This window comes from Tetrao urogallus (genome assembly GCF_951394365.1).
Source record: "Tetrao urogallus genome assembly, chromosome: 4".
In the NCBI taxonomy this organism is placed as follows: Eukaryota; Metazoa; Chordata; class Aves; order Galliformes; family Phasianidae; genus Tetrao; species Tetrao urogallus.
The window spans coordinates 54003128-54018861 of record NC_136817.1 but is presented as its reverse complement, the minus strand read 5'-3'; the positions used below and the strand labels follow the sequence as shown (position 1 = coordinate 54018861).

At 43.1% G+C, this 15734-nt stretch overlaps 1 protein-coding gene across 3 annotated transcripts in view; it reads right to left on the bottom strand.

The window, feature by feature from the left end:
- The window catches only part of PPARGC1A (PPARG coactivator 1 alpha), a gene marked incomplete at both ends in the record, with an annotated part of 341292 nt that overhangs the window by 152755 nt on the left and 172803 nt on the right, over positions 1-15734 (bottom strand). For 2 of the 3 annotated variants that reach the window (XM_079535024.1, XM_079535025.1), the window contains one exon: positions 7758-7838. The exons of the other annotated variant lie outside the window; for it this stretch is intronic. In XM_079535024.1, the coding sequence (XP_079391150.1) occupies positions 7758-7838 (81 nt within the window). Of the gene's footprint in view, positions 1-7757; positions 7839-15734 lie in introns of those variants that run through there. 3 annotated transcript variants of the gene reach the window in all.

Here is a 15734-nt window from a genome sequence, read left to right as displayed (position 1 = left end):
AATTTAGCAGTATCTGACAGAGGGGGTAGGGAAGAGGGAGGTTTGACTGAAGCACCTGCAGGAGTCCCCCGCTGCTTGGTGCTGCAAGGATGGGTGAAGGCTGGGGCCCAGATCTGCCAGAGGAGGAGATGTCAGCAGTACCTTCCAACCACCTGCTCTCCTTCCCAGCTCGGAACAAGACTCAGGCCTTGTTAAAACCCCCAGCAATAAAGAAGAGCCAATACTCAAAGCAAGACTAATGCAAAAACTGGTGCAGTACCATCAGGGGAGATAGGATCTAGAGAGCTGCATGATTCATCCATCAAAAGTATTTAAAAAGGCAAAAAAAAAAAAAAAAAAAAAGCACATTTTTTGTAAGAACATGTCTGAATTCCAGAAGCTTCATGAACTTTGAATTGCATGTTGGCTGCATACCACATTTGAACTACACAGAAACGTACTTCAAAGACTAATCACACAACTAAAATTATTCCTTTTTTCATTTCCAAGTCATTTGTTCACCTCCTTCAAGACAACCATGAGCCATTTTCTCCGCAAGAGTCTAAATCAGCAACAAGATTAGATCCACAGGCTGAACTCTGCCTGGAACAGTGTGGGAAGAGCTTTGCAGACATTTCTGTAAGGCGCCAGCTACCTGTTTCTTCAGGGAACATTGAAGCTGTGATAACACAAGGGAGATGGGCATCTTATGTTCCCCAGCACTATCATACGATCAGAAAACTAGATTTAAATCTTAAACATTTAGGTTTGAGAAAAGCCTTCCTTATTCAGACGCTGCCTTAAAGAACTTTGAGAGAATAATAAATGCAGAAAGAGAAATGATCATGTAAGCCAACATTCAAATAGTGATGCCCAGCAGCTCCATAAACACTTACAGACAAGCTCATATTGAAAACACTTACCAGATGAGCTCTGGCAATCTCTACCCTTTTCTTTATTCAATAAAGAATTTTTCCCATTATGCAAATTGCTCTCTAAGTGGCTCAAACAGCATAATTAAAAATGTTGTATAATTATTTTTGCCAGTTGTCAAATAAACCATTTGCAAAAAAAAAGTTATAGAAGAGCCAAACTGTTATGGGACAAAAACTTAGGTGGAGTGGAAGCAATGGGACCCACAGGTTTCCATTAGCAAAAATCAACAACTCATTCCTACCGTGCCAGACAACCAGCACCAGCTTCTTCTATGCACATGCTTAAGTGGTTAATTACACAAGGATGAACTTAATCGTATTTTTACAGGATTTGTGGAATAGGAGCTACTCTTCTATGGACTGTGGTGGAGAAGCACTGGCATGAAAGTATGAAAGCATTAAGGAAGGTTTGGGGTGATTGCTCTGGCAGTGTAGCAAAGAAACTCAAAGCCAGAACGACCATAAGACCAAAAATAAGCTTCCAGGGACAAAAGGTGGCTGGTTAAACAACATTAGTCTTGAACCCAGATATCTGCACATCAGTATGCTTCACATGCTTAGTGCAGGATGGCACAACAGGCACTTAGCAGGTTAAAGAGAAGCAAAAGGTGTCCAAGGGGAAAAAAAAAAAAGAGTGTTTATATCATTTATATGAATTCACACATACACATTTTTATATATAAATATGTCACAGAACAAGTAATCTTCAAATGAAATGCCCTTTTTTACTATCAAATGTCTTTAATGTTAGAAAAACATAAACTCAGCTTATAAATAAAACTGCATAAACACTTTGGTACTGGCAATAAATTGAGAATAATTGACCTTGTCCTATCAAAGGATGAGCGTATCTTTAGATCTTAAGTGCTGTGAATGGTTATGAACAGGCTTAAAGTACTGAGCAATAGCAAGCTAAGCACAGCATGCATAGTGCATTTCACAGGGTATTAAATAAGTGAGGTTTGTAGAACCTCTCCCTCGCTTAAGTCTTAAGGCGTTTGATTTCCAAAACTACAGTCCATACAATATCACACATTGGTCCTATTTCTCTTTACACTAATTAGGCATTTTATTATCAAAAAGACACCTAGTATTATCCTGAAGCATCTATGACTCTCTTCTTACCAGTACATGACTGATCCTGGCTTTCAGAAAGACTGACACTGTCTCGTATTGCCAAGGAACGTTCCCCTTTCAGTGCACTTGATGAGGAGCATCAAGGAGAGAACATTTCCCCAGGCATGATGAAAATAAGGCAAATCACTCTGTCTAGAGGCACAGGGCCTAACCCTCAGACCCAAAGACAGACTAATCATTGGCAGCCCTGGGAACAATGCATCCCTCCCTCACAAATCCTAGTGTCTACAAGTGACCTGCCCAATGTAGGGAGTTGAGTAAGGGTCGGAAAGCCTCTAGGCATCAGCCAGCAAAATAGCAGCATGACAGACTAGTAACTCAGAAGCATAACTTGGTACTCATTAACAGTCTCTACTCTGAATAAGCTGAATTTTGCCTCAAACACTCTTCCATAACAGTTTCTTATGTTAGTAACATAACTTGAAGAACAACTAAAGATATGAAATCAAATAAAAAGCAATTGATAGTGAAATTCCAGTCCTGCTATACCTCTGGTCAGTTGCTGATAATTTTATGAAGCCACATTTCTTTTAGCTCTTTTCTAAAAAGTTTTCTAAAACTTCCTTTGAGAGCACCCAGGGTAACTTGGAGAGCAGTAGTCCCAGCTGGATGGTCCCCATATGGGGAGCTTGGTGAGTGGTTATGCAGCCCTACAGGTATACACCTCTTGCCATACTTAAAATACTAAGTAAAGTATGCTTATAAAGTTAAAAATGCATCCAGTAGTAGATTTTATAATTGTATTAAAAATATAACACTTACAGGAAGAATTAAAATAAAAGTTACTGAAGGAAACAAAACTGACCAATCCTCCTTCATAACTTGACAGACAGATAGACAGACAGACAAGGCCTCCGAGGGTGGGGGAAAGAGAGAAAAAAATAATTTTTGATAAATTTCAGCATTAGGAAGGATTTTATATTCACGGTAAACACAATACAACAGTGCTGCTGGATATACCACATCTGACTCCTGCCCACTATGAGTGTCTGGAGCAATCAGAAAGCTCAATGCAATGGGATGGTGACCCAGGAACTAACACAACAGAAGGGCATTACAAAGAAAAAAGAAGTGCTCACCTATCTCTTAAGGTCTAGGCTCCAAAGGAAACTCCACAAAGCAAGGATCCTCTAACTAGAAAACCTTCCCCAGTAACAGTCAGCCCTTAAATGAGGTCTAGAGGTGCAGCCAGGCTCCACACCTTCTGCTCACACAGCTCAACTGCCTGCACCTGTGCTCCCAGGGCTGACCGGCCCTTTCCCCAGGCACTCAATCAGTGGTTCAGGCTGTGACTCAACAGTTACCATACAGTGCCCGTATCAAATTTTCCAGCGTTTTCAAACCCAGTACTGTCTGGAAATACGGGGTAGACTGGTGGAACCTGGATCACCAGGCCCTGTAGGCAATCTTCAGCAGAGAACAATGCCTTCAGCATTGTAAGAGGGTGAAGAAAATATTATTAAGAATAAATCTGAAGGGTTGTTTTCTCGCTTCCACCACCACTGCAATCATGAGTATGGTGAAAGACACAAAACCCCAAAATTATGATGGCTTAAGATTTCTCATTGTTTTATTAATCTGAGAGAGCTAAATACCTGTTATGTTAGGACCTGGCAATTCCACAAAGTTTAAGAATTGGTGCTCTAAACACAATAAGAAATAACATGAAAATGTTATATATATTACTTCAGGCAGGTATTGCTTTACCTCCCTTTCCAAAAGAACCAGTTTTCAGTACTATCATATTTTAAAGATGTGATTTCACTGCATGAACATGCAAATGTACAGACACACACATTTATACAGCCTACACATTTAATTCTTATGTTCATACATGAATGTCTGTCTAGTGATTACTAAGTGTTCTGCTTCCATTAACGTGAATTCAATGGGACCGTCCTGTAAATGAGATGATATGTTACTGGGTCTCTTGCACTTCCTCCTGAATATTGCTGTGCTTCTAGGCTTACTGGAGCCTGATAAGGTCTCATTTGAGCCAAATTACTCCCACTCCCCACAAATGCATATAAGAACTCAAAATTAAATGAAAAAGGCAAGACATGTCTGCTTTTATTATCCTGTAGAAAACTATCATCAGACTGCTGAAGGCTCTGACAAAATGCCTATTTTTCATCAACGGCATGCCTATCTTGATGAAAGATCCCAAATTATTCTGGAATGACTGAAATATTTCTTCCGCTATCCCTATTCTCCTTCCCTCACCAATACAGACGTTGTATTTTAAGCCATACAACAACTCAGCAAATCAAGGACAAAGCTTAAAGTATGTCCGAGATGGAGACCATACTCTGACTGAGCCAACAATTAGGAAGAAAACTGTGGCTTTCTAGATCTCAATATGTCCGCAGAGGGATTTGCTGCTCTAGTAAGCTGCTGGAATCAGTATACTGCTCCTTTCTCAGGATATTCTGAACTACCCTTTACTCTCATTTATAGGAACAAAATTCGCATTTAAGTCAATGGGAGTTAGTCCTGCATATCTGAGTGCACAAATTTCCCTCCACTTGTAAATATGAAGTAAAATCCATTTGCCTCTATAAACACGCAAGATTTTTTTCTTTAAATATTGACAGCCACACCCGTATGGATTTCTTAACCTTTAGTCTTTCCGCACAGTTGTGGTCACCCAAATATGTGACTGGCCTACAGTAAAACTGTGCCAGCTTTGTGACAGCTATAGATCTGTAGGATGTCAGAAGCTGTTCCCAAGGAAACATCAGGAAAAGGGATTAGACAAGGTTTTGAAAACCTGTTCTGAAGGTCTGCTAACATGAGTAAGGAGGGCCACCTTTCTCATGAAAAATCAAAAATAGATAGATACACACGATTACAGCAAAGTCTGAGATGATGAGAACAACACAAAACAAAAAGTGAAAGCTAAGTGATAAAGACAGAATTATAATTTCAGCACTGCTTTTTTTTTTTTCTTTGTTCTTTTAACCTAATAGAAAAATAACTCCTTTTGGAGATAGAACACACCTCATTTTCCAAACTATATATCCCCCTGAAAGAAATAACCGTAAGCTGCTTTCCTCTCTCGCTTGCAAGCTGATGTTTATTCATGTGCATGGGGCTACTGCACAGACCTTTCACAGCGTGAGGAGCGCGTTGGCTGAAAGGTAGGATAGGAGATGACTATCACCAGAATTTTTTAAAGCAGGATACTCAAGCGAGGCTGCTTAACCTATATTTAGCCTGCTAAATAAGTGGCCTGGTTTTTCCAAGTGCCAAGTCAGAACTGTCACATCTCTAACAACAAGAGTGAGACACGTGCACCTCTTCCACTTCTTCCTCCTCTTCCTCCTCTTCCTCTTCCAGCTCCCCGGCAATGGCAGCACAGTTGCCAGGCCTGCTGTGCAAGCCCACACACCCACAGCTGCCAGTACAGCCCCTCTCTGGCTGATCACAACCAGCTAGTGTGTGGGGCTGTCAGCTGGGGAGAGCCATGCCTGTGATCAAGGAGGTGCATTCCTTACTTGCATACTGGTCTCAAAGTGAGCTAATAGCTGTCCGCTGAGCCCCTCTAACCACCTCCCAGCCCAGGGCTACCGGTACCCTCACCAAGCAGCCTCCAGCACAGGCCTCACATGCTGAAGCACAAGGAAACTGAAACTGCTGGCTTCCCAGGAGTGCTTCCCAGCACTTCTGAAAACCAGGACACTTATTCAGGAAACTAAATATGGATATAAGGGCCTAGCTCTAAAAAAACTTGGCCCATTTAAGAAGAAAGGATGTACACCATCACCTTGGAGCTTCCCAGCAGATAGGAATGAAGAGGAGCTCTGGCTCTGCAGCATTCACTCTATATCAGTTCCTTTCAAGACTGATGCTCTCACCCTATCCTGGGACTTCTAAAGACCTCGCAGAATCAAGAAATATGGCATGATTTACAATTTGAAGGAGAACTGAATAACCCCTTCCCAGGGGCTTCTCTGAAAATCTCACTCAGAGGTAGCAGGGCTTCCATCCCAGAGCAAAATATCTACAACAGCTATCCCCTTTCTTCAACCAAGAGGGAGGTAGATGGAAATAGAAACAGAAGTATCTCTGCTTAGGGAGGAGCAGAAGGGTAGTAGAAACTCACAGTGGTAAAAAGGTACTGTCTCTTCAGGGATAAGGCCCTACAGTTATGCATCCAGGGCTCCAGCTGTAGCACCTGCAGCACGTGAGATTCCCTCCCTCCCTCCTTCCATGCTTGCTCTTCAGTCAGTTACTACAGGAAAATCTCTCCCACATTTTCTAAACTCACAGTTAACTCACCGGACCTAGTAAAAATAGCAAAAGCCAGAGAAGTAGATTGTCTCTCCCATTTGGTTAATTGTGTGCACAGGCTAGCCAGATGCTGCCACAGCCCCAGCTCTGCTCCTCCTTCCTTCCCCACCTGTTGAGCCCTGCTCTGCAGGGCAGTGATGTCCTTGTCTGGTGTGTCTGCAGGGTGACCACCTCCTCTGCATCCTGGCACACATACTTGCTCTGTCCTGCCAGCCTGGGCCACAAATGGCACATCCCTGCTTCTACAAGATCTCAGGGAGGAGGAATCACTTGTTTCTATATGTACACTATCTCAACCATGTATTTCATTTCCCTAGTGATACAGATGACCAAGGAGATACCACAATAAAAACCAGGAACAGTATGACATGGGGCATCATGTCCTTCTGAAAAGAGACTTGCATTTCCTACTTTAGAGCAAAGTTGTGGGGAGGGTATCAAACTGTAACAGATTTGCTTCTGGGGGAAGAGAGCATGCATTGTAGCATTCAGGCTGCTGCAGTAACTCTCATCAAGCTGGAACTCCAGCACAGCTTCACCTGATAAAGAAAAATCAAATCAACACTTCATCTGAATTTTGTATAATAGCATCACCAAAATAATAATAATAATCTTCTTTAAAAATCCCTCGTAAGAAGCAGCAAGGGGGAAAAAAAGAAATAACTTGGTGACACATCTCTTGAATATTGTTGATTGACTAATTAAAATGCAATAGAGCAGAAAAAAGTGCACAGACGATGCTTAGGATATAATGTAAAGAGCAATCACAACCACTCAGTGGGGCTTAGCAGGTCTGAAATGGTATCTAATTCTACAAACTCCAGAAAGGTACTGCATAATGTAAACATTATTGCTTTGCACACTTTAATGAAAACTGCCTGCCTTCAGATTGAATTGCATGCATGTCTATTGTGAGTCCAGTATAATAAAGAAAACAGGCATTGTGCATCTAAAGATGTTGCCTCTTTAGAAGAGGCTAAAAGAATCCCCTTGCTACAGTTACTGTGACACAATTAAGTAACAGGATGACAGGTGTTGTATTATATTTTTTAATGGAATAAACTTGCATATATACACACACCAGCCACGTATTTCCTTTGATATTACAGCATGCACCTGCAACTTGTTATTTCAGGGATCTTTTTAAAGCAAGTGTACATTTCGTAATGCCTACAGATTTATAAAACTCTATTTGCTTCTCCTACAATCTGGAATAGATGGCTTTGGAATCCTACAACTACTCTTTCCAAGAAAATAAGAGCACAGTGATCACTGGTCTCCCAGGAATATGCTCTCAGACATCGCTGTGCTACAAACAAACACACGTTTCACCTACGCTTTGGTTAAAAAGTTGAGAGATTTTTAGTGCTTAGATTTAATCCACTTGCAAGCATTCGTCTTTGTATCACTAACCTGCCAGCTAGCTTCCCGTCGCAGCCCTTTTATCCAGTTTTCTTCTAAGTCCTTATTCTCTCTGGTGGATGTTTCATCCATAGCTGATGTAGCTTGCACAAACTCGATTGGCCACTGGCTGTTACACTCTCTTTGTAAGCCTTTACCAAGGCGGCAGCAAGTGCAGTTCGGAGACAGGCTGTCATGAAGGAAATGTCACAGCACAGGCTGGGAGGAGGGGGGCGAGGAGAAGGGAGGGGAGGGGAAGGGTCGGCACCGAGCAGCCACATGCAAAAAGATGCAGGGACGAGCGGCCGCCGTCTGACACGTTCCGAGCGGTCCAGCGAATGCCTCGCTGCAGCCCAGGAGTTCACGGGGTAACGAGGAGGGCTGGAGATATTCTGCTATAGCCCTAATTAAGGGTGAAGTGCAGTGGGGCTCGTAGCTCACCCAAGCATTTGGGCGCGTTTCCCCAAAGTGTTACTCCTCACGTTGCAATAATTGTTTCTTTTGCTGCTGTTATAATTAAGACTGCATCAGGGGTGTGGATTCAAGCAAAGGAAATACAAATAGCTGCTGGGTCTGGTTCAAAGAAAATATTTCAGTGTATCTGTTTGAAAAGTGCTTCGGGAACCGCTCTGCAGCCAATAAACATGAATAATAATACAGGCCATTTTGAGAGAGATGGGCTCATTACCATAGCGCTGCTGAGCTCTCAGAGACCACGTTCAGCAATGCAGAAATGGGTTCAGCAGGACACAAGTATTTCAACCCCAAACAGAGAAATTAGTCCCAAGAGAAGGCTTTTTTAAGAAAACACCACTGCTGGAGCTTGCTCTCCATGCATCGCTCCTAAAGATGCCTGCCGCATTACCCTGCTCACATTACGCCTTGTTTATTGTGTTCTTCATCACTCCTTAACCTAGCACGACTATCCTTCACCCTACCAGGAGACACTTCAGTCTCCCCATCAACTCCTCAAAACGTTCTCTAGGTTTGGTTGTTTCCTGTTGATGTTGTTGTCTGTTTTGTTGTGGTTTTTTTTTTTAACCAAACTGAATAAAACAGAGCGTGCCTGTCCTGCTGTGTGGTCATGGCATTTATCACAGAGCAGCTGAGAACGCCAAACTCATTGCACTCAGACAACCGAGACTTCAGCCAGCCTCGAGGAACAGAACCAAACACTGTTTTCCCTGAAGTGCTGTTTCAACACGAAAACAAAAGATCATTTTTTAAGCATGTTTTAAAGTCAAAGAACCCCATCCTGTCAAAACAACATACTATAACATATTTAAAATTCATTAAAATCGTGCCAGGTAGGATCATGTATTTTTTAAACTGTTGATGGTTCATCATTCACACTGTTAATTCACTATTCTCATAAACAAAGTGCGAAACAAAAACAAAAAACAAAACCAAACATGAATTCCTTCTTAGGTTCCTTTTTGCTCCCAGGGATGCTTGTTTTCTGACTCCCAGTCACTGACCCTGAGCTGAAACCCTGCAGGCCAGACCCCTGCACAGGGCTGTTGAAACACAAACCAAGGCTCTGCCTTTGCATCTTTTTTTTTTTTTAAGGTTGCTGAAAACATTTCATTTTTTCTCAGATTAAGCAAATATGAATTTTCACAAATTATGGGCATTCCACAATAACCTCACGTGCAAATAAATGACGTGCCAACTGCAATTCGGCGTCAGCTCATGAGCATGAAGAGCCTCTCCTTGCAGCTCAGAATTTCATCTCCTTGTGCTTTTCTCCCCTTTCTCCTTCTTGCTAAACACAGTCACGCTATCTGAGGATCTCAGGACTATCAAGCGAGAGCTGCGGGTGCGCTGGGTTTGACTTTAGGACTCGTGTTACACAACAGGCGCGCGAACCCCGGGCTCTGTTACACATATGGGTATTCTATTTTTAGAGTAGGAGAGCACAAGGTAAACTAATACAAGCACGGGAAGGAGCCAGATGCTAACAAAGAGGAGACTCAGACTAGCAGCAAAGGAGACACAAAGGGGCTTTTCATTATGAAGATACTTAGAATTCTGCTTTCTCGGCCAAGTTAAGAAATAAAAATAATTTTGGCTTCGGACAACACTGGGAGCATCAGGCAAAGGTGAGCTGAAGTCGCTGCCCCTGCTGCCCACTCCTACGCCCAGCAGGGCGCCGCTCCCTGGCACTGCCAACCACAGCCAGCAGCACGAGAGCGCCTGAACCACAGCTGTGGGGTGACAACGGGCCACGCACTGCCAGCACCCAACCGTACCTCCCGAGGTTGATGATAACGAAGTATAAAACCGGCGATGACAAACGCTCGAGATGAGATCAGCTCTCTTTTATGTCTCGTCATTTGCGAAAGGCAGCATCTCAGCAACAGCTGGTCTGATTTTGTAGGGGTACAATAAAAAATAAATAAACAAAAAGAAGCAGCAGGAATTCTTTTCTGACTCTGCATATGGCAAAGACAGATGCAAACCAACATACCAGCATATTCTTACTGGGCCAGGAGCATAATTCTAAACCTAAGACAGATACTGCACAGAAAGTGCTCGATGATAATTGTAAATATTAGCAATGCTTCAAATCTAATCTGCTCTGGATTGCAATGAATTATTTCGTGACTTTCTCTTGTCTTTTTCACAGCCATGAAACAGCACAAATTGTGTGTGAGCTGCAAGAATATGAAGACATTTATTGATGGAAATCAAACCACTTTTTTCACTCACAGTGTCTTTGATATGTTAGAGCCTGAAGCAAAGAAAACATAATAAAAACAATATATAGATGAGAACTTCAATTTTCCCCTACATATGAATCTGTCACTTATTTGCTAAGAATCATATCTAACTCCACAGAGTTAAAGAAGCTCCATATATCATTCTCCATAATGCAGTACTCAGCTCAAATGTACCTTTCACGAAGTTCATACAACACACTTGATTTTACACTACTCTAAACAAAACATCTCTGCATATTACAGCTCAGAGTCTAAAGGGCTTTTCCCGCAATTCCATCCCAAATAGCAAGTGTGAATACAGATTTAGCAGTACAAGGTAACTAGGATGCTTCAGAAGTCCATCCTGAGCATTGGTCTTATCTGTAAGCACAGGGTAATTTTTTTAATACATCCACAATTTATTACTGAGATAGCACCATATTACTGCCAGCAGCATGAAGACGCAAGGTGAGGAAAACAGAAGGTTTTATTAACGGTGACTTGCTACCCAAACAGATACTGATTTTTCAGAACATCCTACCTACAAAATGGATGCTACTGCTGAGTAAGGACTGGCTTCTCAGGCTCATACTGTTCTTTGCCTATTTGCCCAAGCCTGGCAGCTATACCTACATTAGATATGGTCAGGAGGATGCAGCTGCACTGTGGAGAAACTAGAGAAGAAAAAGAAGCAATTTTTGCCATCTTCTTTGGAAGCTGTGCTGAGTTCAGCTTGGACACAGCATGGGGCCAATCATGATCCAACATATCTCCTTCAAAGCTCTGTGTTCTCTTGATGGTCCAGAAATGCCCATCTCTCATTTCCATCTCCTGCAACCGAACTTTGATCTCTGCTATCAGTTACACATGAATTGATCACTGAAGTCCAGTGTCTCTTCTGCATAAAACTCATGTTGTGGCTTTGTGTTTCTGCCATGGGTACCCGTTGCAATCCCACAATCACAGAATCACAGCCTTGGGTTCAGAGGGACCTTAATGATTATTGAGTTCCAAAGCCACACCTTGGGCAGGGTTACCAACCAGTAGATCAGGCTGCACAGGGTCCATCCAGCCTAGCCTTGAAGGCTTCCAGAGATGGATCATTTACAGCTTTCTCATCAGTGGACTACAGTGAGAATTACGTAACTTAGCAAGTAATTCAGGGGATCTCTTGGAGCAGAACACCTTCATGCCTTTCTGCCTCCTAGATTCTAACTTCAGCACATGGCATGTTTGCAGTGCCAGACTCGCGGCTGGCACCTTGATTTGTGGAGGCATGAGATTTGTACTGAAAAAGTCCCTCTGGTGCTTTCTGAGAGACTGAAGATAGCTTATAAATGTCTTCAGGTACAACCCAGATGAAAGAGCACTGCATGATAATACATGAAAGCATAAATTTTTAAGCTTTTCACCATACAGTGGTTACTGAGGGTAAATTTTGCGTTTTACCTGAACCAAATCAGAGCTGTAGCCATGCCATTTCATGCATAGCCTATATTAAATCTTCTCACACATGCTGCCAAATCATCAAACAGGCTCCCATTCAGACACCAGAATCAACATGCCAGAGATAGTCTACAGGGCACTGTTGTTAAAGTTGCTGCATTCAGGACGTGTCCCAAGCACACCAAGGCAAGGACAGATCTTGCTGAGGACACTCATCTCACCTCCTTTATGTCACTGGAATGTCATCTGCATGGATCTGATTCCTCCCTGAGATCCAGAGGAGGGCCACTAAGATGATCAGAGGGCTGGAACACCTCCCCTGTAAAGAATGGTTGAGGAAACTGGGCTTGTTTAGCTTAAAGAGAAGGCTCCAGGGAGACCTCATTGTGACCTTCCAGTACTTGAAGGGAGCATATAAGCATATAAAAGGAAGGGAAACAATTGTTTATCAGGGTGGATAGTGATAGGACAAGGGAAAATGGTTTTAAACTGAGACAGAGGAGGTTTAGCTTAGATATTAGGAGGAAGTTTTTCACTCAGAGGGTGGTGATGCATTGGAACAGGTTGCCCAAGGAGATTGTGGATGCCCCATCCCTGGAGGCATTCAAGGTCAGGCTGGATGTGGCTTTGGGCAGCCTGGTCTGCTGGTTCATGACTCTGCACATAGCAGGGGGTTGAAACTGGATGATCATTGTGATCCTTCTGAACCGAGGCCATTCTATGATTCTATGATCTAACCCATATATAAGCTCAATTAGTGAACAACAGAGGAAGGAGGGCACATGGAGAGGAAGTGAGCTCATTTCAGCCCATTCTGTCTGCAGTAAGAGAGTATCTGGGTGACTCCCCAGAGCTCAGTGCCCTGCAAAGCCTCACTTCTCCCAGCTCCAGGGATGTGCGCTGCTTCTCCCATCTATCTTGCACACACAAAGCTCCTACTTGAGTAGCTGTATTTCCAAAACCAAGCTTCAAAGAGAGCTTAGAAGCTACTAGTGATGAAGGAGACTTAAATCTGCTGACCTTTGGTGAGACTTAAGACTTACAAAATTCCCTGATCACTTCTGGAAATACCAATCAGAGTGCCCATGTGGAGATTTCCGAAAGCAGCTGCTGGACACACCACTCACCCAATGCCTGCCTCCACTTTCCTGCACCTCTGCAGAACTATCTATAGCACCTGGCAAGTTGACAACACAGCCAATCAACACAGTTTAGACATACCTGCTCTCATATATATTGCTGCATGTGCCACTTAAATTTATTACCTGTTGACAAGCTATAAATAACATTGCCATTAGAGTCCCACAATGTGTGACATTCCATGAGCAGAAGCAGAGCTATATTTTCCTACCTTAGCCCAAGTGTCCTTTGAGTAGAGGAGGTTGCTCTGTCTTGCTCACCAGTCAAGAAGCAGTTGTTTCTCTGTCTTGCCGATCTTGCAATTTCTATGCTCCTGACTCAAAGGATTACTCATTTGTTAGTGCCAGACTGTCATTTCTTTGAAAGTAGAGCCACAAGATCTTAACAGACTGGATGTACATGGCTGTTAAATTTATTAGTTAAGAAAAACAGCAAATGACAAGTGAATAAAGCACTCCTTGGGACGTTTGGACTACGGATTTTGTATAAATCAATAGCAAGTGCTATAAAATGTCAGAAAATACCAAATGAGGAGAAGGGAATCAATAGGTACCTTCTGAATTAAATGACTGATGAATATTCTTTACCAAGCAAAATAAATTAAAATAGAAAACCCCCTACGTTAAAACAATATCCCACTCTTACTTGACGCCCCAAAGGAAGGTAATTCAGGGTTAAGGCTGGAAGATCTGTCCTTAAACAGCACCACTGAGAATGAGGGGGACAGAAAGGAGAAGCAGGAAGAGAACAACTAAATTGCTTTGACACAAGTTGAGAATGAAATATTAACTCCAACACGCTCCTCTTCATTCTGAATGCTCATGATTTTCCAGGCTTAAGTTGAAAAGGCAGTGGCCAATTTTCTGTAGCATGCTCGTGCTGCCCCTAGATAGTAATATGCTACCAACACTAAAACCAGGAACAGTTAACAGTATAATGATCTCCTCATCACCGACTGAGGATGCCCCAGGTGTACCCAGAGGTCCTTCCAGTCAGTAGGGAGCCAACACAGCACAGTGGCCTGTACAGCCCACACGTGTACAGACCTTCTGCCTTTATGTTCAGAGTGTGGCTCTGACCATGACACCCACAGGCATGACACTATGCCAGACACCTGGCAGCAACACCGCAGTGCCAAAGGGACATTAGAACAGAAAACAGAAGACCTGTGCTCACTCCAAGCTTTCTAACAGCTGTGGGTCTGCCCTCAGTGCAGTCTATCTGTGAATGTAGGTGTGCATTTCTGTCTTTAACAGGCCCCTGTGTAACGTGGAAGCACACCACTTCCATCCTGACATATATCCAGCACTCCATGTCTTTTAACAACCAAGCTCATACAACCAGCTGTGGTTTGGCTGAACTCTAACATATCTCCTTCAGTCCAAGTTGTTCTCCCAGTACCAGTAACCGGCACAAAACTGAGGGATGCCCTTGGGGCACATGCATCCCCTCCATAGCAATGCCCACAGTGTCTCCATGGAAGCTGCCAGAACTACTCAGCACCATTCAACTCCATGCAGACCTGAGGGCTGGAGGCCCAGAAGTTGTCCAGATGCATCAGATTAGCTCCATGCACACGGGGCAGCAGGGACCTCCAAACCTTACGCTGGGGCTAATAATGGGCTAAAGCAAAGTCCTGTCCGCTCAGGAAATGGACACTGGTTTTATGTACTGCTAACAAAGACCTCTGGTTTGGGTCAAACATGATGCTAGCATGCACATCAGGCAAGTCAGAGAGAACACACAATGGAAAAATGTTTATATACGTCTTCCAGCCTCACGTTGAACACTGTATACAGTATGCCTGCTTCTCAATGCAGAAGTAGGTCAAAGAAGGGCAATGAAAATAGATCATGGAAAATCCCTAGGAAAAGTGAAAAAAAATGGAATTTTTTTAAATTTAAGGAAGAAAATGATTAGCACAGAACATAATATAATTTTCTGAAAGAGAGAATGATAAAAACACAGCAGGTCCACTCTTCCTGGCTCTCAAAACAAAAAGAAAAGGACATGCAATGAAAGCAAAAGGTGGCAGATTCAAACCCAAAAAATCAAACGCTTTTTGCAAAATATGTAATTAGAAAGTGGAACTCATTGCTGAAAGAAGTGCCTGAAGGAAAGAACATATCAACTTTCCAGAAGTGTTTGTGCAGCTGCAATAATAAGAAATTCAGGCTTAAAGCAGACAGCACTCACACAGACTCTGCTCCATGATACGTGCCAGCAGAGGGGGGCACGGGAACCAACACAATGCTGGCATGTCTGAGTGCTCCAGGGCTCCCATAGCCGGCTCCTCCTTGTGCTGGCAATGCTAGGGGGCAGGCTCCATCCCTTCCACCCATGTGTGTCACATTTCTGAAGGAGTGCAGCAGCTACTTGCTGGTCCCTGCCTCCTGGATGGGTGACTGTCTTTTGTGATGTTATATACACTGGAAGAAAGGTGGCAGAGCAGCAGCAGTGCACAGGATTTTGAATGGTTAGGCTTCTAATGCATTTTTAATCTTCAGTGCATGCAGACTGAAAGAAGAACACCAGGAATGAATCTTTCTTCTTGTATCTATTTCACCTAGACAACATTGTCATTAACTATCTATAGGTCACATATATCTAGACTGCAAGTAGAACCCAGGCACTGCCAGGAGAAGCCGGTGCAATGGTTTGGGTCAGTGCTCCTGCTTGAGCAGGGCCTGGAGGAACTGCC